At 36.1% G+C, this 24126-nt stretch overlaps 3 protein-coding genes across 3 annotated transcripts; 2 read left to right on the top strand and 1 right to left on the bottom strand.

Annotated features, from left to right (window-relative positions):
* Nucleotides 1–13798: 13798 nt before the first annotated feature.
* Nucleotides 13799–15204, top strand: PpBr36_06862 (uncharacterized protein; the record flags this gene model as incomplete). The annotated part of the gene is made up of 2 exons (XM_029894004.1): nt 13799–14967; nt 15033–15204. The coding sequence occupies 2 exons, from the start codon at nt 13799–13801 to the stop codon at nt 15202–15204; spliced, it is 1341 nt and encodes a 446-aa protein (XP_029747822.1).
* A 1485-nt stretch (nt 15205–16689) lies between these two features.
* On the bottom strand, nt 16690–17274 carry PpBr36_06860 (uncharacterized protein; the record flags this gene model as incomplete). The annotated part of the gene is made up of 2 exons (XM_029894002.1): nt 16690–17134; nt 17204–17274. The coding sequence occupies 2 exons, from the start codon at nt 17272–17274 to the stop codon at nt 16690–16692; spliced, it is 516 nt and encodes a 171-aa protein (XP_029748536.1).
* On the top strand, nt 16829–17080 carry PpBr36_06861 (uncharacterized protein; the record flags this gene model as incomplete). Its single annotated transcript, XM_029894003.1, has 1 exon — nt 16829–17080. One exon carries the CDS (start codon nt 16829–16831, stop codon nt 17078–17080), a length of 252 nt encoding a protein of 83 aa, XP_029748537.1.
* Nucleotides 17275–24126: the final 6852 nt, after the last annotated feature.

Raw genomic sequence — 24126 nt, 5'->3', positions numbered from 1 at the left:
GTCAAATTTATGAACAAACTGATAAAGGAATGCACCAATCAAAAATATTTCCATTCGACCAATATTTGCGTAGTTTATTTAATTTTTTAACAAATTGCTAATTTATATAAATATATTAATAAAACTTTTGTTTTAATCGACAATTGCATGCAATTTGCTATGTTAGGTCCACTAAGCTTTAAAAACTGTTAATTTAACTGAAGCTAATATCATATACCATTATTTAAAATAAAAATTAATTATAATGAAAAATTACAGATTTTACTTAATATTTTAATATCTTTCCATATACAGTAGCTATTCAAACGCGGCCGTCATTTAAATACTCAACAAACTCCAATTAATTCAACGCAAATTACTCTATATTTTTATAATTTTGATTTGTTTTTTTATTTAAATATTTAATTATATATTATAGTTACACCATTTTTCTTTGCTATTATAATGCGAATATATTGTGTATACCCGCTATAAACGGTAAAATATTACAAATTATCCTTATATTAGTAAAATAATTATCAGCGATATCGCAATATTAGGTCTATTATTAATAATACCGTTATAAACGGCGAAATGCGACAAATTATCGTTGGTGGTACCGCCATGATCGGCGAAATGCGACAAGATGTCCTCAGACTAGAACGAGCGCGATTTTTTCGGCCAATGTTATTGGTCGAAAAGCCATGTGGCTGAAAGGTACATGGAGCGTTCGGTCCCCACGGCGAAGCAAGGGGGTCTAGTCTGAGCACTGAGACTAGGAAATAAGGGTGTTTTTTCAACAACGCATACAAAATAATTTTTCGGAAAATCGTGTGCGGTACCGGAACCCTTTGCGGGGTGCGGACCCCCGCTTCGATGTCGGAGAGTATATAAGGGAGATAAAACAAAGTTTCCCCCACCAATGAATTAAATCTATTAATCCCAGAATTAGTGAATTTAGTGCATATAAACCCTGTAATTACAGGCTTTTACAACGCAACTAGCACCACGCCGCACCTAGGCGAATGCCTAAACCCCTGTTAGCAACCCATATTGTTAACATTACCGTTTTTCGTTACCATACAATTTGTATGGGAAAATCTAAAACCGGATTTAACAGCCAAACTTTCAACATATATTTTATATATTTAAAAATCCTTTTCGGTATAGGTTTCATTATTAAACCCCTTTATAGATTTTTAAAATGGTATTAAGATCGTTTTTTATTCGACTTATTATAACGTTTTCCAAATGGGGAGTTTTGGTGTAAAAAGGGTGTCCATTAGGGGTGGTGGCCATCAGGGGGTACCTAACGTTATCGATAATACTTATAAGCGGTCGTATACTATATCAGATGAACACTACCCTATACGGATAATAAAATTGATAATGTTGCGTTATTTATATTGAAATCTTTGCATAAAAGTTTCTTTCGTTTACCAGATTTTTTATATATCAATGTTAACGGACTATGATTCTTAGTAATAGAATGAAAAATGGGTCTTAATAATATTTTAAAATTTGATAATGAAATACCGTTATGAACGGATAAAAGACGGGTTATCTCCAATCGTTAATAAGCGTCCCGTGTACAAAGAAATTTGGATTTATAAAGAAAGCTTACCAATTGCTATTTTTAACGATGTTTTTCTTTTGATATTTTGCGTGGCCGTGGAATAATGTGGAAATATCGGTCGCAAAAATGCCGAAAATACCGCCATAAACGGCGAAAATCAACAAATTGTCTTCAAACCTAAACAAAAGCGTTTTTTGGATAAACTTATAAATATATTGCAAAACCGCAATTCTGTTACGAAATTGAGCGAAACGAACGAAGTGGATTATATGTGGAGCTTTGGGTTTCAGGGATCAGCCCTGAGACTAGTACCTGCGTTTATGGTTTAAAACCTTTTCCATATGGTAAAATCGAGCCCTTATTAAAATCAAGTATTTTTCCTAGTCTCAGTGCTCAGACTAGACCCCCCCTCCTCCGCAATGGGGACCTAACGCTCCATGTGCCTTTTAGCCACATGGTTTTTCGACCAATTGCATTGGCCGAAAAGATCGCGCTCGTTCTAGCCTAAGGACAACTTGTCGTATCTCGCCGTTCATGGTAATACCACTGATAAATTTCCTTAATATAAGGATAATTTGTCGCATTTCCGCGTTTATGGCGGGTGTATGCACTATATTTGCTTTATATATATATATATATCTATATATAATATACGCAAAACGAAAAAGTATAACTATAGCTCATAATCAAATATTTAATTAAAAAACAAATAGAAATCGTAAAAATATAAGCTGACCGGCATTATAAGGCTTGAACTTTCGAGGTCTTTAAGAAGCAAATGGCGCCAATATACCTGCTTTTATTCCTTCAATATTTAAATATCAAATGTAATTTGCAATTTTTCATTATGTTTAATTATTATTCCAAATAAAGAGAAATATTAAGAAGACGTTAATTTATTATAAAATATTAATGTTTGCATATTTGACCGAGCAAAGTGCACGCAATCATCGTTAAGGCATTCCAAAACCCCCCCACGGGGGCCCGTGGCAGCCCAAATCGGTGGGGCGGCCAACCCGTGGGTGGGTTGAATTTTTTGTGGGCGGGCCCGGCCCGGCCCAAAACCGTACACGGGTTTTCTTGGCAACCCGCGGGCCCCCGTGGGAGAACCCGTAGAGTTACAAATTTCCCATATTTATATTTATGATTTTTTTCGAATTATAGGTAAAATCACAATTATAAGTCGAATATAATTTACAATCAAGAATAAAATATAAGATATTTTCACGATTACAAATAAACCATAACACAAAATGACGATAATAAATAAAATATAATATTAAATCACGATAATAAATTATATGTAATATAAAATCACGATAATAAATCAGATATAATATAAAATCACGATAAGACTTCAAATATAATATAAAATCACGATTATAGATCAAATATCATATAAAATTACGATTGCAAATAAAATATAAAAAGGAAAATAAATATATTAAACCTCTATTTTACAATTGGGAGTTTTTCGAATTACGCCCATACACGATATTACCCCGTACCCGTTTCACTGCCCTAAATGGGGTTTTTATTAATAGTTTGTTAGGTTAAAGCCCTTTTTAATTAAAAACGGGTAATGGGGGTATGCGGTTAATATTTCCCCGGATTGGGGTATTAGCGACCGCTACCTAAATAGGATTATCGTTATTCGAATTTAAATTTTCGCTTAATTCCCCCAAATTGTACACGAACCCAATAAATTCTTTAAAACGGTCGTTTTCAGCTTTTTCGTTTTCCGGGGATATAAATCCTTTATATACGATAAAAGTTTTAATACCGATTAAAAAAAAATGATTTTCTTTTAATCGAGGCGTAAATAACAGCACAGTCCTGGATTACCGATAAATTTAACGAACATTGGTTAGAAATAATCGAATTGCCTAATTATAATTATAACCGTTTAATAAAAGTGAAAATAACAGGAATACTTAGAATATTGCGGGCGATTTGGGCAAATCCCGGGAATTTACTTTTATTGGTAGCCCACCAGCTGAAAATGTTATTATCGTTTCCCATAATTGCGGTAAATAATCGAGGATTAGTATATATATTAATATAGCCATCCGTATAATTATCCGTGTAACCATCCGTATAACCATCCGTATAACCATCCGTGTAACCATCCGTGTAACCATCCGTGTAATTATCCATAATTTGAAAATACCGAACCTTAAATAAAGAATATTTTGATTTTTAACCGGATATTTTTTTATCAAAGCGATCGATGGAATATGGGTTGGTTATTGGATTTGAATTTTGGCTGGGAATATGTTTGCGTTTTTTTAAACTCGGTTTCCATTATAAAGTAAATAAAACTGGATCCGTTCCCGGGTAAATTGATTTTATTTTAGGGTGCACATTTGGATTTTGCTTTTGCGAATATAATTCGGCCAAACGATTAATGTTTCTGTTAATTAAATTTTCCATTTTTTGGTCCATATATTTTGCGTAATATCGGAGCCTGTTTTTTTAAAATCCGTCCGCGTAGGTGGGATCAAAATAGCCGTTATAAGGTACATTCTTTTCAATTTTTTAACGTTGAATTAGGTTGATATATTTATCCGATTTTGCTCGTGCAATACGAATTGCGTTTTTTAAATTGGTATATCATCCCGTTTATGGATATTTTTGGGCTTTTCCCTAAGATTTTCGTTCGAAATTGGTAAAAGCAATTCCAATAGCTCCTAACCCAAATAAAACGTACGCAATTATTTCCATTTTATTGGCGCTAAAAACATTGGTAAAAACCGCGATAGCTTCAATTGTTACTAAAAAAACATTTAAAAATCGTCCAACCTTTTGCAAATATTCGAAATTTGGATAAAATCGAATTCGCCCGGTCATCCTGGCCTTTTATTAATATAGGGTATTGTTCAATAAATAATTCGATGGTTTTACGCAGTTAAAGCGTACGCGCAATAGCCGAAATGGTTAAACTCCATTTCGTTTATATATTTTTAATTAAAAAACGGGGTCCTTTAACGCCAAATTCGCCAATAGTTTGTTGCAAATTGCAAAAGGATTCGGTACGTTTGGGTCTTTAATATAATAAAGCCGCCAAATAACGTGATTAATAGAAAAAATAATATATTAAATAATTACATTTCAAAATTTTTAATAAAATTAAACATTCATTTGGGCGATAATATGTTGTAAGAATATATCCCATATTTCAAATTCCTCCAAATTATTAATCGCCAAATATTCTTTATCGTTGCAACTAACCAAAAATACGCGGAAATCTGCTTTAGGAATAAGAGATTTTTAATATATAGCCCCTTTTACTAATTGTAAAACGTAAATTATATAAGGGATTTGTGAAATGCTTAATTATGTTTGTGGTTAGGGAATATTTTTTCGAATTTCCGCAATAACGTCCCCGGTACGGAAATTGGAAACATTATTAACTATAATGACCAATATTCTGCGTTCCAATTTGTATTTAAAAATAGTTTAAGCGGTAAATCTTGCCAGTTTTTCCCTTGTTTGACTGGCGTTAATCGCAATAAAATCCAAAACAATATACCGACGTACCCAATTACTGTCGATATAAACGGCCACAATACCCCAAAAAACGTGTTTTAAACCGGGGTTTATCCATCCATCCACAACCAAAGAAAATTTACATTTTTTGGGGACATTTATTAAATTTTGGGCAATAATATTTTCGGACATATTTTTGCATTTTTTGGCGAGGGTTTGTGGCGATGGAACCCTCCATGGATCGTTTCGGGTTTGTATAAACATTTTAAATTCCGAATTTTGTATAATATTAAATCCTTTTCGCAATAAAATGCAAAATCGGACGTATAATTCCTCGACCTCGTCTCTCGTATATTTGTGGATCTTTTTCGTTTAAAGAATGTAATTATATATTAATTTTTGAAAATATATATATAATTATAAAAAATGGTTATATAAATGGTTATATAAATAGTTATATAAATGGTTATATAAATAGTTATATAAATGGTTACATTTCGTTGACAAATGGAAAAAATTCACCATATAAAAATCCGTAGTAATTGAATTGGGGTTAGGTAAATCGTTTTGTAATCCGAATTCGTTTTAAATAAAAATAATTGTATTCCAATACCGTGTAAGGGTGCTGGTTTTATTATGTTGGTTTTTTTCACTAAATTTGGGATATTTTAACATTTGCAAACATCTTTTGCAAATTAAATATGGTTCGCCGTTCGTTCGAAAAAAAACCCTAATAGTAATATTGCTAAATTTCCGCCAATATAGGTTTTTAAAACCTTTTGACGGTTAAATCGATTTTATTATTTCTCAGTTGCAAACGTCGAAACCAAAATCCAAAAACAAACAAATCGAGGAAATTGTTCCATAATTTAAATATGTATATATAATACGCATCCTTTTTCCCGCCGTATAAAATAGGATCGTTGCAACCTGTGTTTTGATTATTTGCAAATACCGCAATAAATTCGGTTTCAACCTCCAAATTTAATTTAAAAGGGAAATTATAATCGTACGATTTAACGTTAAATAAACGTAGGACGGGTGTACATATATTAGAAAAGTTATTACGAAATTCGTTAATAATTTCAATATCCGGAAACACCAGTTTTTCGATTAAAGTTTCCGGAGGTGGCGATGCGGTATCCATTACGATAATATAATTAAAGGTTCAAAAAAAAGAAAATCTTTTTTCGTCATTGTTTTGAAATTTAGGAAAAAATGGGATTATGTTTAATTTATCCGTTTAATTAAATAGTGGAATTTTTAATCGTCGATAGCGGGGAAACATCGGTTAAATTCTGTATGAAAGATTTGTTAAAATCAAAAATTTAAACTGCTCAATTGTTTTTTTTTCTTTTTTGCATCATTATTTATCGCCAGGTTTTGCCTACACAAATATGGCAAAAACAAAACATACAAGACGTCGACAAATTCCTAATTCTTCCAAATCAAACCAAATACTTCAATAAAATAAGTAAGCATTTTTTTTAATTACCGAATATTTAAATTAATAATTTGTAAGTTTCCGGTTAATTTACGTCGAACCCATTCCGTATTTTTACATTTTTTAACAAATAAACCCCGAGCTGCGTTTACGATTACGGGAAGTTCCAAAAACACCCTTACCTATTATTTATTTCAAAAATAATATATAAATAAAACGAGGGAAAATTAAAAAAAACTTAAAAAAGACAATTGGGGGTAAACCACCAAATCGAAATACCGGAAAATTTAACACACGGGTATAAAATAATGGATAACAGGGGAATAGTCGTGCAAAACGGTTTAAACCTGGGAATAAAAAATATAATTGGTTACATAAAATGGTTATATTTTAATAATTATTCATAATAATTGCGTTAAAGGAAATCCGCCGATTGCAATCCCTTACAGACCTTTTAATCCCCAAAATCGTTTTTCAACGTTTGGTTAAAAATATAATGTCCACAATTGCGCCTTATATTACATTGCAAATATAAAAAAGGTTTTAATGGTATTGCAAAAAGCGGCGGAAATGTTTTTGGTACAATGATTTACTATTTCAAACTTTGCTGCTATCCATGCAAAACGGGTTACAATATCGACGAAAAATATATAATTGGTTCGGTTAATGTTAAAAGCAATGGGTTATATAATTTCTTTTTAAAATATCAAAATATAAAATTCAATTAACCGTTCAAACATCTTTTTTAAATTTTGTTTACATTTAACTGAAAATTTACTACGTTAATTAAATATAAATAAAATCTACGCAATTAAAGATTTTAACTGCTAACACCACCGTAGAATATATAATTAAAACTCGCAATTATTCCGCGTATTTAAATTTAATAGCTGGTAAGAAATCCCCTTTGAATTCCTTAAACATTTCACTATAAATTAATTCTATAACCAGCACCTATAACCTTTTTGTTTAACGTTTAGGTATTTTTGGGTAATTAGGCACCCCAACCCAATTACTCGCAGTAAATGGAAACGTAACCCATCCATGCATGTTTTCCAAAATTACCATTCGGCAAATAGTGCGAATAAATTTGCTTAATATATTTGTATAAATTTTATAGGGGTCCTGTTTAACCCAAATGCGCTGGATAAATGCTTTGCGATTAAAAACCCTGTACGATTTTTAAACGCGGAATAGGGCGGTAGTTTTAATATAATTATAATTTACAATTAAAAGTTTGGGTATGCCAAAACAAATAAAAACGCGCAAAAAAATTGCTTTAACCAAAATAAGGGATTGTATAGGCGTAACATAAATCGCCCTATAAAATAATGAGCAGTTATTTTATTTCGGAAAATTAAAATGTGTAAAATTTATTTTGTTTTAATTTTATATAATTGATATATTTAGTTTATAGTTAAATTATAAACCGCAGTCTTTTTCGCCCAATAATGCACTTTGGTGGCCAAATAAGCTGCTAGGGAATGTTAGCGTCGATATATTGTATAGTAAAATGAACCACGCAATACTTAAAACTATTAACCGTATATTCCAATAACCATCCTATATAATTATCCATAATTTACCAATTTAACCACTTTAATTTAATTTAAATTGGCCGTTTTACCAAAATGCGCGGTTTTATGGCGGATTTGGCGCATTATATAACCAAATTTGAAAAAACTTTTAGGTAAAATACCTTTTCCAAACCTGTGGAAAATCTGGCGGACAAATTAACTCGCTTTGCCTTGGTAGGTGTATTGTTTATATAGCAATACAGCAACCATTTTTTTCCCATTTTTGCATTTTAAATTCGGCTTTTTTAATGAGAATTTGAAAAAACGTTTTAAAAATATCTTTTAAATTATTTCAATCGTCTACATTTTCCCAATTCTCGTCGTCGATTGGGGCAGGGGTGCGGGATTTTAAGCAGAATTTGTATTGCAGGTTTTTCGAATACTGGCTTTAAAGTTTCCTGGATGGTTATACTTAATAATTACCACGTTATTTTAATATTAAACAAAGTTATATATAATAATTATTTATTTTTTGGTAATAAAATTAGTTTTAAATTTATTTTCCATTTGCTTTCGTACGAATTTAGTAGACGCAAGGTATTTATATTCGCTCCGCAGTTTGGACTTTTAACGAAATAATGCGGTATTGAAGCGCTTGCGTGCGCGGTCCATTACTAATTTAAATTCGTCGCCATTTTTTGCTTACGTTTTCAGCCTTTTATTGCGATCGCGCGATTTATGGGCTTTTTGTCCTAATTTTTCGTCGTTTTTGCGTTTGCGGGCTAAAAATTGTTAATTTTCAAATTAAAACTAAAATAAATTTTTTAAAATAAAAATGCTTACCCATATTTGGAAGTAATAATAATATTCAAAAATAATTAATTGTTCCAAATATAGCAAAGTTGTAATTAAAATTTGAAATTAAAAATTCTGGTTAAAATTCAAATTTTTGTTATTTTAATAAATTTAATGAATTTGATAAAACAAAAAAGTTTTGCGTTTGGATTCCCAATTTGGTTACCTCATATTCAATTTATTTGCATTTTACCCAATTAAATTTAACGCCGTTGTAAAAAACTTCCACGTTAAATTTAATTAAATTTAAATCAAACTATACCCCGTTTTTATTTACTTCTTCGCAATTGCCAAAAGAAATTCGGTTTTTAACCCGACCATTTATCCGCACCAATTTCTTTTTTATTTTTATTTTTCGTCATCCACCATTCGCATTACTTATAACCATTTTTCGCTACTATTCTTATTTTTATTAAAAGATTTATCGCCAAACTATTTTCAATTAATTTGGTCAAAATGGTTCCTTGCGCCCAAATTCCCCGTTCGATTACAGGCAAAAAATTTCAAACATCTCCTTAATTTACTAAACCTTAAACTTTTCCTCAATTTACATAAAAGGTTTTAAAAGAAAATATACTAATAGGCAAACAGGGGCAAAATCGCCGGTTTAAACCTGGTAATAAATTTTATCCATTTTTTACTTTACAATTATATATTAACTCCATTTTAATAATTATTTTACGAGAAATAAGGCGGTACCAAAAAACCCTTAAACTATTCGACCCCAAAGCTCCTTTCCGACGCTTGGTACGGGAATTTGCTCAAAATTATAAATATAGTTTTCGCTTCCAATTAATCGCCCATATGGTTTTGCAAAAAAAACAGCAAAATGTTTTTTTATTATTTTTTTTACAAATAAAAACCCTTTATTATAACCATCCTATATAACCATTTTAACATTATGTAATTACTAATTTCTACGCCATCCATGTTCGCCGTATCATTATCCAAATTAAAAATATACATTTCGTTAAATATATTTTAAATATTATGGATAAATGGATATACCCCCAATATTCCAACCAAAATATTTTCAAATGGTTGGTTATTTCCGCATTAGCCCCAAAAATGAAAAGCTTATATCCCCATTACCCGTCGTTTCGATTTTATTCTGGTCCTAATGGTTAAAACCCATTACGCCCTGCATCGAAATTCCCAAAAATTTCCAAAATAGCGAAAATTCCGTTACCTGCCAAACCTGCAAGTAAAAAACCTGGTAAAACTACTGGTAAAACATGTGAACATGGCTAGCGCAGGGCTAATTATACTAGCTACCCTGCATTATTTTAAAACGGCTAGCACCGGCTAATTTTATTAGTCACCCTGCATCGACTAAATAAATAAATAACAAATAAAACGTATACGCGTTTATACACACAAAGCTTTATATATCACGTCTTTGTTCATAGTTTCAACAACAAAACAAATACATCATATTTAATCTAGCTTAGTGGTATAATGCACGTACCATAATCTATATCATATTTTCGTTGAAGTGCGTGGGTTCGAATCCCGTTGTGGTCGCAGATTTTCTGTGCATGCATAAGCACAATAGGCCGTTAGGCTCAATAGGTCGGCAGGTCAGTCACATGAATAAGGCCAAATCATGTGACGTGACCCCGCATTCCGGACATCCGGATCGAAGATCTGCACCTACGGATTCGAACACGTAATTCACAACTTAGCCTTAGATTCATCACCTTTATACCTTTATCGATTCAACGATTCAACGAATCGATTGTGCAACAATATATCATCTCTATTACCCGCTAGCAGACGGTTATCTGCCATTTCAACGTTCCATCAGCCTTATACGTGATTCACCTTTCCCCGCGTTCAAGATTAAGCTTATTCTATCTCGTAACCTCCTCACAAAACACTCCCCAAAATTGCTGGAAAAAATTTACCGCAATTAACTATTATTGCAAATTCGTCGTTTTCGTTTTCGTCTGCGAATTCGACTTCCTTTTCGTTTTTATCTTTTTTACCTAATAATATAGGTGAAAATAATTATAAAAACGAAAAGGAAAAACAGGGTAAAAAATTGGATGAAAAACTGGATAAAAAACAGGAAAAGCAGCAGGATAACCAGGTTGATTTTATTGACCCTAATATGGATATGGAAAATACTAGTTAGGTTGTGTGAGGAACAAAATAATGGGTTTGAAAGGAGGGATGGTTATTTAGGATAATTATTATAATCTCCCTCCCATTATATTGCGTTGTTTTTAGTTTTAATACCTGCTAATCGATGGTTACATTGATGGATATATTTTATTTATTAACTATTTATCCCAATTTTAATAAAATCGGTTTCCTTTTACATTGTTGTTCCTTTTTAATTACCCCAATACGAAAACCCGCGGGCTACCCAATTCGGGTTGAGCCCGCCAGCCCGCGGGCCCCCATTTACCCGCTAAAAAAACCCGTGGGCCATTACGGGCCCCCGCCAAGAGCCCATGGGTTGGCGGGCCGGGCTGGGCTAAACCTGTTTTCGGGTTTTGGCAGGCCTTAATTATCGTTGGAAATAAATATTTTATTAATATTTTTGTATTAATTATTGAATTATTAAACAGTCGAATAATTCGCCCAATTATCAGTCAAAGAGATTAAGCCTCTAATATAATTATCTTTTGATATTACTTTATCAAAATACCATCGAATATTTTGTTACAAATTTTATTTAATTAAATAAAGCAAAAAATAGAAAAATACTACAAATTTAGCATTCTTTTATATAAAAAGATGATAAAATCGCGTGGTATATATCAGGGTTCACCTAGACGTTTGCTTATATACGTCGTCCCATCCCTGAAATCTTGGTATTACTATCGTGAAAATTAATAAAAATATAAAAGCGTTTCGATTACACATTACATACAAAATTGCATATACCTGACCTATCCGCTTATCTAACGGTTTGTGAAATCCGATATATACACCAAATTGTAACATATTATTATAAATACGTGGGCCACCCTCCACATGCAAAAACTTTAACATTTGGGCGGGAAAGAATAATAATATAAAATTAATTCAATAAAGCAAGAAAATCAATAAATAATACAAATTTAACATTCTTTTATGTAAAAGAATAATAAAAACCGGTATTATAATTCAGATTTAACGTGGACACTTATTTATATACGTACTCCAATCCTCGAAATTTTGGTTTTTATTATCGTTAAAATTGGTAAAAATACAAAGGCGTTTCCATTGTAAATCTCATATAAAATTATACACACTTCACCCATCCTTTTATATAACTGCTCATATAATACGGTATATATACCAAAGTTTATTATAACGGTATATATACGTATACGACCCTCCATGTACAAAACTTATTTAATTTGGTCGAAAAACAACAATAATATAAACAAAATCGAAAATCGACAAAATATCGAAAAAAATAGTACCGCCATAAACGGATTAAGGGCAGGTGGTATCCAATTCGGCCGTTACAAGAAATAAAAATATAAACTATATCGTGGTTAATAGCTGTATCAAAAGCTATTTCCAACATGCAACCCGCTTATTTTTGAAATTTTTATTTATTTGTTTATAACGGAGCGTCGGTCGCTAAAATGCCGAAAATACCGCCATTAACGGCGAAATTCGACAAATTGTCCTTAGACCTGAACCAAAGCGATATTTGGATGGACCCACAGGTACATTGCAAAACCTCAATTAAGCCACGAAGTGGATCAATTGTGGAGCTCTGGGCTCCAGGGATGAGCCCTGGGACTATATTTTTCCGCGGTTCACGACGTTTACGATCAACGAAATTGCAAAAAACTCCGGGAAAATGAGGTAACGTGCATTTGTTAGCACCAGGTTATATTGATATTACCAATACTGTTAAAATCAAATGCGATTTAAGTAAAATATTATCCCCAAAAATAGAACGGGAATTGTTGATTAGTATATCAAAATAATCGCGATAAATTTCGAAATAACATTAAGGTGTTAATATATCCGGGGTACTGACAAATGACATTATAGTCAGGTTTACATTCAAAGGTTGATTCAAACGCTCCTGCCCCCACAAAAAGCACAACACATTCTATTAAACCAACTAAGAGAGTAAGAGGTTTATTCATCTAATTGCGCTCATTCAGCCGTCACATGAGAACTGAGAACCGAAACACCGTTCAGGTTCGTATGCAGAAGATTGACAACTGTACAGTCGCATGCCCTGACAGTAATGTCTTCATCCCATATCGTGTTGCGGGCGCGATGGGGATCATGCGGCAAAGTATAAATTTGATGGGGGTAATCACGTACATGAAACGTATGAAACGATTCTTCCCAATTCAACTGCCATCCAAAGGATTCCCTGTTTTTCAAAACCTGGTCAGCTTGAGGGGAAGCATAATCCGGATGCTCCGGAATGCCCACTGCCTCGGACCTGGTAAATATGCCGAGGAAACTCAGGGTATTGGCTTTTGATTGGCCGAGGCCACCAATGTTGCCAGTGGTCCGAAGCCACGTGCAATCAATTCATCCAATAGATTTGGGCCTGAATTTGTAAGTTTGCCCTGCATCAAGTAAAGACTGCTTGCTCTAGTTACCGCGTCAATTTAGTCTTTCGTCCATTCTTTTTCTTTGATAAGGGCTGAATGTTATGATGTGTTCCTCGGACAATCCCAACTACTCCAGGGGGTGCGGAGTTTGGCTTTGTAAGATGGTGTATGTCTGCGGCTTGTGTCAATTGAGCAGATAAAAGCTGTCAGGTCTATCCGTTGCTGGTGTCGTATAATTGCAGCAAAAGCAAATCTCATTTCTAACGGTGACAGTATCAGAAATTAGAATACATCTTCATACACCTTGAAACTTGTTGTGGCTACATTCACGTCATCTCCAGACCTAGATACTGCATTTCCGCCAATTTTCAACCAAGAAAACAAAAAAAAAAAAAAACAAAAAATCCTAATCATGCCTACCGTCACTAGAAAAGATGAAGGAGAGCTCATGCAGCTCGCATCGTCAATCCACCAGGCAGCTGCCAACATGACGGCGTTCTGCGAGGCTGAAGGTCTACAGCAGCCGTCATTGTCTTTGGCTCCAGACGTCCCACGGAGCCTCCAGAACGCGCCATATTTCGAGGCTAGGGACGCGCTCCTCGCCCAGGCCGAACAACTCGTCCGTCTGATCCGTGGTCCAAGGGAGCACCTGATCAGCCTGAGCCTGGAGCACTGCGCAACCGCCTCTCTGCACGTCATCATGAAGTACAGGCTGGCCAGGCACGTGCCGCTCAAGGGCACGACTACGTACGCGGCTATCGCCAAGTCGGTGGGCAAAAGGGAGATGACGGCGGCGCTGGTCGGGCGGGTGCTCGAGCACGCTGCGACTTACGATCTGTTCAATGTGAGGAGCGGCGGGCTGGTGTCGCACAACATCACGTCGTCCCTGCTCGTCATGGACCCGGACCTCGAATCCTGGATGGAGCTCAACGCCACCGTAGCCTACCCTGCCGGCGCAGCCCTGGTGAAAGCTCTGGAGATGTACGGGTACAGCCCGGAATCGGACGAGGCCCCGTTCGGAGTTGCGGTCGGACGCAAGATTACTCAGTTCCAGCACTTCCGAGAGCCGGACGCGGACGGCAAGCAGTACCACGAGATATTCGCGCGTGCCATGAAGGGCATCGGCGCCGAGGGCAGCTATGACTACCAGCACGTCGTGGACGGGGGCTACCCTTGGCACGAGCTGGAGAGGGGTGGTGGTCATCTGGTGGTGGACATTGGCGGCGGAACCGGCCACGTCTCGGTCGCCCTGGCGAAAAAGTACCCAAAGCTAAGGTTCGAGGTCCAGGACCTCCCGGAGACCATCGCAATGGGCGAGGAGCTTTGTCCGGCTGCGCTCAAGGACCGAATCAAGTTCCGGGCCAACGACTTCATGACACCGCAAACGCCGCGGCAGGATGTTGAAAACGAGGGCGTTGCGTACTTTTGCCGTTGGATCCTCCACGACTGGAGCGACAAGTATGCGACCAAAATCCTGCAGGGTCTTGTGTCTGCTTTGCGACCAGGAGATAGAATCATCATCAACGAATTCCTTCTGCCGGAACCGGGAACGGCAGATCGACGTCGGGCGCGAAGGGTGCAGTAAGTCGTGTCATCTCATCTTACGCCGTACATGATACTTGGATGCTGACCATGTCTCACAACAGTGATAACGATATACTGATGCTGATAAATCTCAATGGCCGCGAGCGAAACGTTGGAACGTTTGAGGAATTGGGTAAATCCGTGACGCCTCAGTTGAAGGTGCACCGAGTTCATCGCCTGACGCAAGGCGAGCTTTCCATCATTGAGATGGTCCGTTGTGACTCTACTCTGTAGCTTTCCTTGGGCTGTTTGTCAGCCATGTGAAAGAAGACAGCGGGCGTGGCTGGAACGTCTTGGTGGCCCGACATTGGTAATTCGTCTACTCTAGGGACGTATGCTATCGATGTGCTTTACCTGCAATCAACTTGTTGGAGCTTGCGTCGAAGCAGTGCTCTAGAGGCTTGCTTGCTTGCAAGTTTGAGCCTTGTTGTAGAATAGATACGCGATCAAGAGGCAGCGAGAGAAACTTACAGGCAAAGAACAAGCCAATGAGTTTATTATTCGTAATCTGCAGGTACAAAGTTTTTGGCAGTTATGCAGAATTGCAGATAAAGGTTATTTATCCTCGGACGCTTTCATCTCTTTCCCAGAATCAAGTTCTTTTTTTTTTTTTGCGCATGGTAGTTTCCACCGCTCTATTCTCATAAATTTCCGCACCCTTTTCTGCCTGCCCTGAGAAATTTATTGTAATCACCAGCTTTTCTTTTTTTTTTTTTTTTTTTTTTTTTTTTTTTTTTTTTGCTTGTTCCTATAGAAGGTGAACGTTTGCACCGCCGGTCGGCAAATGGGCGAAAGAAAATGCCCGTGTATTTGAAGCAGAAGAAACGAAACGAGGGAGTCGCAAGGGCAATTCTCATGTCACTTGGGCGGAGAACACCTGCGAAGCGAGTACAAGTGAATCTGACACCTGAATCCTAAGTCCCTGAAAGAGGCAGATATGAAGTGGTAAACAGCCTGTACTATCAATCGTACATTGATATCGCCATATTGAGGTTTTTCATTGGGATTGCGACAAGCAAACACCAGATGCTTGCACAACACAACATTCCCCAAGAAAAATACAGCTCATCGATTTCTCTCATATCCCTCGTCACGCGCACTGGTTTTGGTGCGACCTTGCTACCCCTAGCGGCAAAATAGCTTTGCTGCGGCTGAGGTTCCTTAAGCAAAACCACCCCATACTCAGCCAGGAGCCCTTTTTACTCAAGGGCCGTCGTGAAATTGGCTCCTTGGTCAGATTCGGCTCGTCCGTGGAGCTCAGCCCTTTCCAAGGAACAATAGAGGCCGGTCTTTTTAATTCAAGAGAATCTTGCCGGCGTGCGGCGCTGGGGCCCGGTGGTTTCCCCAGGTCAGAAACAGCCCAACGGCCCTACAACAAGCCACTAGGCTGGTTCTGCCTTGCGAACAGGCTGTTGAATTTCTCGTCAACTATTTTGAAATTTGTTTTTGGTTACCTATGGTCATGCTTGGATCGTTTCCTGCACTTGTTTTGGCTGTGGCCCACCTGGCCCGAACCGTCAGCGGCGCCAACATGGTATTCGGAGCCTACGCAAACCGCAACTGCGAGGCCTGCCTCGACAGGACTTTTCAATCGTGCCCTGGCGACTACCAGACCTGGAGCTATGCGACTGTGAGTAGAAGATGGCCCCAAAATCAGCCGTCCTGCTATGCCTTTCACTCCCCCGACCCTGTTGCACAAACACCCAGAATCCTCATCTACTAAATGAAGCACAAGTTGCACAACGTCCACGCACAATGCAGTGTATGTGCGCCAACGCGGCCACCTGCATGAGCGGCTACTGCGACCCTTCGTTCAACCACATCGTCGTCATGTCTTGGTCCATGTACTGCATGCACCATGTTCTTCAAAGAGTTGTGCCCCGAAGCGAGGGAGCACTTTGACGACAAAACTTGGGACCGGCTCTGCTCGCCCGAGGCCGTTGCCAAGGGCGGCATCGGTGCCCCGGGTTCTGGGTCTGTTGGGTCGAATTCCGAGTCAGGCGCGGGGTCCAGCTCCTCCAGCGCTGGGGGTTCATCGAGAACGAAACCGGGATCTTCCTCGAGTTCCGGGTCCGATTCGGACGAAGACGTGGTAGCAGCCTTTGGGTAAGTGTTTGGAGGGGCTCTAATTGCGAAGTTGTCTGCCACAACCAAATATTCTAACCTGGATTTAATAAAAACAGAACCGGGAAAGCATCTACACCAGAAGCAACGGGAACCAAAAAAAAAGAACAACTCGGTCTCTTCGACATCGAGCAAGGCGGCTGGAGCCACGATGGCGGCAATTCCGGCATTGGGTGTCATGGCTGGGTTGGGTATGGTTGCTGTAGATATGATGCATATGCACATTAACTCAGACTCTCAGAGTCAGATCGGTATAGTTCGCGCATGTGAATCAACATCAATGCAGTCAAGCGTCCGAATCGGGCGTCGTCGGGGACTTTTGGCTCTTGGTCTCCACGCCAGCTACAACTCGGAAAAGACGCGGGGCGAAGGTTCTTTCGGGCGAAAGTGATGGTTCATATGGAGCGGCAGGGCATACTGTCATTGTGAGCCAGGATGACCAGTCCGGCTGGTCGACACTATTGCCAGACGAGTCGGTTCAACCTGACAGAGCATCAACTGGACCGGACAAGTTCATCCGATGTTGATGCAATCGTCTCCTGTGCTGCTGCAGAGGGCGATGCGAAAGTGAGAAAGAAAACATGCCCCAACGGTCGACGCCGGCCTGCAACAAGCCGAATGCATCCAAACAGGTCCTGAGAGCATCCCCTTCCTGTCCGGCACGTAGGTCAACTGGATCGATGGTTTATTTATTGGCTTGGTGTTCTCCCTGTGCCAACCAATCCCAGAGCACAAGCAACCTACTTCCCATATCTGCAAGACGTGGCATGGTCAGCTGTCCCTGGCTGCGAACGACTTGGCCTTGTCGATGGCGGACTGAGGTATCTCCCGTCGTTGCGGTTTATTGAAGAGCGAAAGGGCTCGGGTGTTTAGCTGTGAGGCTTGCGCCCGATGGATAGCAGCAACCTCCGGCCGCGCCATGACCAGCTGCTGTGAGGTGATTTCCAGTACCTGACGCGGGGGACAAGAGGAGTTCTGTACTGTCTGCAGTATCCTCTCGCCTGGTCGACCTCGAGGTTATACAGGGCATCTTCTAGTCCGCCATGAGCTCCATGTGGTTCAGGTTCATGGAGGCTGCCGTGCACGTGTCCTTCCTACACAACGTCGACCATGAATATGCCGCTATACCGGCCAGGATAGGAGGCGGCCACACAGCGACATGGGGCCGGCTCCAGGGTGGCAGATACGATCAGTGATAGCGCAACTGACATTGTGGCTCTGATTGGTCTCACTATAATGACGGCACTGCTCGATGAACCGATTCCCTAGCATGCCTCTATACGGGGTATAAAAGCTGGTACTGACGGATAGGAGTGCAGATAAATAGGGTGAGACTGCATGTCAAACAACTCGTGTCAAACTATTTTGGAAAGAAAAAAAGTCACATCTGTAGGTGCCTGCCAACTGTCCAAATTACGCCGTAGCCAAGTTTAGCCTTGGCGCAGAAAACTGTCTTTTCCGATGCCAAGATTTGACAGTACTTGGAGCTTGTGCCTTCACCCCAGTATGCCTTGTCTGTCTCGGGATTTACAATTTTGCCAATGTCTCATTTTGCTAGCTAAGCTTACCATCTATCTCCCGATTAAGGCCTGCCAAAACCCGAAAACAGGTTTAGCCCAGCCCGGCCCGCCAACCCATGGGCTCTTGGCGGGGGCCCGTAATGGCCCACGAGTTTTCTTGGCGGGTAAATGGGGGCCCGCGGGTTGGCGGGCTCAACCCGAATTGGGTAACCCGCGGGTTTTCGTGCTAAAGCGATTAAAAAGGAATAATAATGTAAAAAAAAAAAAACAATTTTATTAAAATTGGGATAAATAATTAATAAATAAAATATATGCATTAATATAACCATCGATTAACAGGTTCTAAAATTAAAAACAACGCAATATAATGGGAGGGAAATTATAATAACCATCCTAAATAACCATCCCTTTTTTTAAACCCATTGTTTTATTCCTTACACAATTTAATTAGTATTTTTAATATCCGTATTAAAATTCATAAAATTAACCTGGTTATCCTGCTATTTTTCCTGTTTTTTATCCTATTTATTATCCAATTTTTCATCCTATTTTTTATCCAATTTTTTATCCTATTTTTCCTTTTTATTTTTATAATTATTTTTACCTATATTGTTAAATAAAAAAAACAAAAACGAAAAGGAAGTCGAATCCGCAGACGAAAACGAAAACGACGAATTTGCAATAATAGTTAATTGCGGTAAATTTTTCCAGCAATTTTAGGGAATATTTTACCAATAGTTTTAGCAGGTTTTTTACCTATAAATTTGGCAGGTGACGGAGTTTTCGCTATTTTGGAAATTTTTGGGAATTTCGATATAGGGCGTAATAAATTTTAATTATTAAAACCAAATAAAATCGAAACGACGGGTAATAGGGATATAAGTTTTTCATTTTTGGGGCCAATGCGGAAATAACCAGCCATTTGAAAATCCTTTTGGTTGGAATATTGGGGGTATATCCATTTATTTATAATATTTAAAATATATTTAACGAAATATATATTTTTAATTTGGATAATAATACGGCAAACGTGGATACCGCAAAAATTGGTAATTAAATAATATTAAAATATTTATATAAAATGGCTATAATAAAAGGTTTTTATTTGTAAAAAAAATAATAAAAAAACATTTTGCTATTTTTTGCAAAATTATAAAAACAATTAATTGGAAACGAAAATTATATTTATAATTTTAAACCAATTCCCGTACCAGCCGTCGGAAAGGAGTTTTGGGGACGAATAGTTTAAAAGTTTTTCGGTACCGCCTAATTTCGCGTAAAAGATTATTAAAATGGAATTAATATATAATTATAAAATAAAAAATGGATAAAATTTATTAGCAGGTTTTAACCGGCGATTTTGCCCCTATTTACCCATTGGTATATTTTTTTTAAAACCTTTTGTGTAAATTAAGGAAAAATTTAAAATTTCGTAAATTGAAAAAAGGTTTAAGGTTTTTTACCTGCAGTCGAACGGGGAATTTGGGCGCGAGAAACCATTTTAATTAAATTAATTAAAAATAACCTGGTAATGAATTTTTTAAAAAAAACAAAAATAGTAACGAAAAATGGTTATAAATAATACGAATAATGGATAACGAAAAATAAAAACAAAAAAAAAATTGGTACGGATAAATGGTCGGGTTAAAAACCGAATTTTTTTTAGCAATTGCGAAAAAGTGAATAAAAGCGGGATATAATTTGATTTAAATTTAATTAAATTTAGCGTGGAAAATTTTTACAGCGACGCTAAACCTAATTGGGTAAAATGCAAATAAATTGAATATGGGGTAACCAAATTGGGAATCCAAACGCAAATCTTTTTTGTTTTGTCAAATTTATCAAACTTATTAAAACAACAAAAATTTGAATTTTAACCAGAATTTTCAACTTCAAATTTTGATTATACTTTTGCTATATTTCGAATAATTAATTATTTTTAAATATTATTATACTTGCAAATATAGGTAAATATTTTCATTTTAAAAAATGTATTTCAGTTTTAATTTAAAAATTAACAATTTCTAACCCGCAAACGCAAAAACGACGAAAAAATAGGACAAAAAGCCCACAAATCGCGCGATTGCAATAGAAAACTGAAAACGCAAGCAGAAAATGGCGACGAATTTGAATTAGTACTGAACCGCGCACGTAAACGTTTTAACACCGCATTATTTCGTCAAAAATCCAAATTACGGAACGAATATAAATATTTTGCGTTTACTGAATTCGTACGAAAGCAAATGGAAAATAAATTTAAAATTGATTTTATTGCCCAAAAGTGAATAACTATTATATATAACCTTTTTTAATACCAAAATAACGTGGTAATTATTAAATATAATTATCCAGGAAACTTTAAAGCCAATATTGGAAAAACCTGCAATCCAAATTCGGTTTAAAATCCCGCACCCTTGCCCTAATCGACGACGAAAATTGGGAAAATGTGGAGGATTTAAATAATTTAAAGGATGTTTTTAAAACGTTTTTTCAAATTCCCATTAAAAAAACCGAATTTAAAATATAAAAATGGGAAAAAATAGTTATTGCATTATTATATAGATAATACATTTACTAAAGTAAAACGAGTTAATTTATCCGCCAGATTTTCCACAGGTTTGGAAAAGGTATTTTACCTAAAATTTCTTTTTAATTTGGTTATATAATGCGCCAGATCCGCTATAAAACCGCGCATTTTGGTAAAACGGCCAATTTGAATCAAATTAAAGTAGCTAAATTGGTAAATTACAAATGGTTATATAGGATGGTTATTTAAATATACGGTTAATAATTTTAAATATTGCGTAATTTATTTTACTATACAATATATCGATGTTAGCATTCCCTGGTAGCCTATTTGGCCACCAAAACGCATTATTGGGCGAAAAACACTGCGGTTTATAATTTTAATATAAACCAAATATACCAATTATTTAAAATTAAAACAAAGTAAATTTTACACATTTTAATTTTCCGAAGAAAAATAATTGCTAATTATTTTATATTGTAATTTATCTTACGCCTATATAGTCCTTTATTTTGGTTAAAGTAACTTTTTTGCGCGTTTTTATTTGTTTTGGCGTACCCAAACCTTTAATTGTTAATTATAATTATACTAAAATTACCGCCTTATTCCGCGTTTAATGATCGCACAGGGCTTTTAATCGTAAAACACCTGTCCAGCGTATTTGGGTTAAATAAACCCCTTATAAAATTTATACAAATATATTAAATAAATTCATTCGCACTATTTACCGAATAGTAATTTAGGAAAATGTGGATGGATAAGTTACGCTCCCATTTATTACGAATAATTGGGTTAGGGTACCTAATTACCCAAAAGCACCTAAACGTTAGGTAAAAAGGTTATAAATGCTAATTATAAAACCAATTTACAGTAAAATGCTTAAGGAGTTTGAGGGGGATTTTTTATTTGCTATTTAATTTAAATACGCGGAATAATTGCGAGTTTTAATTATATATTGTGAACATGGCTAGCGCAGGGCTTATTATATTAGCTACCCTGCATTATCTCATAACGGCTAGCACGGGCTAATTCTATTAGTCACCCTGCATCGATCAAATAAATAAATAACAAATAAAACGTATACGCGTTTATACACACAAAGCTTTATATATCACGTCTTTGTTCATAGTTTCAACAACAAAACAAATACGTCATATTTAATTTAGCTTAGTGGTATAATGCACGTACCATAATCTATATTATATATACGTTGAAGTGCGTGGGTTCGAATCCCGTTGTGGTCGCAGATTTTCTGTGCATGCATAAGCACAATAGGCCGTTAGGCTCAATGGGCCGTTAGGCTCAATAGGTCGGCAGGTTAGTCACATGAATAAGGCCAAATCATGTGATGTGACCCCGCATTCCGGACATCCGGATCGAAGATCTGCACCTACGGATTCGAACACGTAATTCATAACTTAGCCTTAGATTCATCACCTTCATAACCTTCATCGATTCAACGATTCAACGAATCGATTGTGCAACAATATATTATCTCTATTACCCGCTAGCAGACGGTTATCTGCCATTTCAACGTTCCATCAACCTTATACGTGATCCACTTTTCCCCGCGTTCAAGATTAAGCTTATTCTATCTCGTAACCTCCTCACAGGTTATGAGATAATGCAGGGTAGCTAATATAATAAGCCCTGCGCTAGCCATGTTCACATATATTTTACGGTAATATTAGCAGTTAAAATTTCTAATTGCGTAAATTTTATTTACATTTAATTAACGTAATAAATTTCCAATTAAACAAAAACAAAATTTAAAAAAAATGTTCAAACGGTTAATTGAATTTTATATTTTAATATTTTTAAAAAGAAGTTTATAACCCATTACTTTTAATATGAACCGAACCAATTATTTATTTTTCGTCGATATTATAACCTGTTTTGTATAAATAGCAGCAAAGTTTGAAATAATAAATAATTGTACGAAAAACATTTCCGCCGCTTTTTATAATACCAATAAAACCTTTTTTTATATTTGCAATATAATATAAGGCGCAATTGTGGACATTACATTTTTAACCAAACGCTAAAAAGCGATTTTGGGAATTAAAAGGTTTATACGGGATTATAATTGGCGGATTTCCTTTAACGCAATTATTGTAAACAGTTATTAAAATATAACCATCCAATATAACCAATTATATTTTTTACTCCCAGGTTTAAACCGTTTTGCACGATTATTCCTTTATTATGAATTATTTTATACCCGTATATTAAATTTTCCGGTATTTCGATTTGGTGGTTTACCCCCAATTATCTTTTTTGCGGTTTTTTTAATTTTCCCTCGTTTTATTTGTAAATTATCCTTTAAATGGATAATAGGTGAAGGTATTTTTGGAATTTCCCGTAATCGTGAAGGTAATTCGGGGTTTATTTGTTCAGAAAAATGTAAAAATACGGAATAGGCTCGACGTAAATTAACCGGAAATTTTCAAATTGTTAATTTAAATATCCGATAATTAAAAAAAATGTTTACTTATTATATGGTAGTATTTGGTCTAATTCGGGAAAATTAGGAATTTGTCGACGTTTCTTTTGTTTTGTTTTTGCCATATTTGTGTAGGTAAAGCCTGGCGATAAATAATAATATAAAAAAAAAAACAATTAAACAGTACAAATTTTTAATTTTAACAAATTTTCAATATAAAATTCAACCGATATTTCCTCGTTATCGATTATTTAAAACTCCACTGTTTAATTAAACGGACAAATTAAACACAATCCCATTTTTTCTTAAATTTTAAAACAATAACGAAAAAAAATTTCCTTTTTTTTTTAAACTTTTAACCACATTATCGTAATGGATACCGCATCGCCACCTCCGGAAACTTTAGTCGAAAAACTGGTATTTCCGGATATCAAAATTATTAACGAATTTTGTAATCATTTTTCGAATACATATATACCCGTCCCACGTTTACCTGGCGTTAATTCGCACGATTATAATTTCCTTTTTAAATTAAATTTGGA

This window comes from Pyricularia pennisetigena, chromosome 1, assembly GCF_004337985.1.
Source record: "Pyricularia pennisetigena strain Br36 chromosome 1, whole genome shotgun sequence".
NCBI lineage: Eukaryota > Fungi > Ascomycota > Sordariomycetes > Magnaporthales > Pyriculariaceae > Pyricularia > Pyricularia pennisetigena.
Note: the sequence above shows the minus strand (reverse complement) of the source record. Positions and strands in the feature narration are given on the sequence as shown.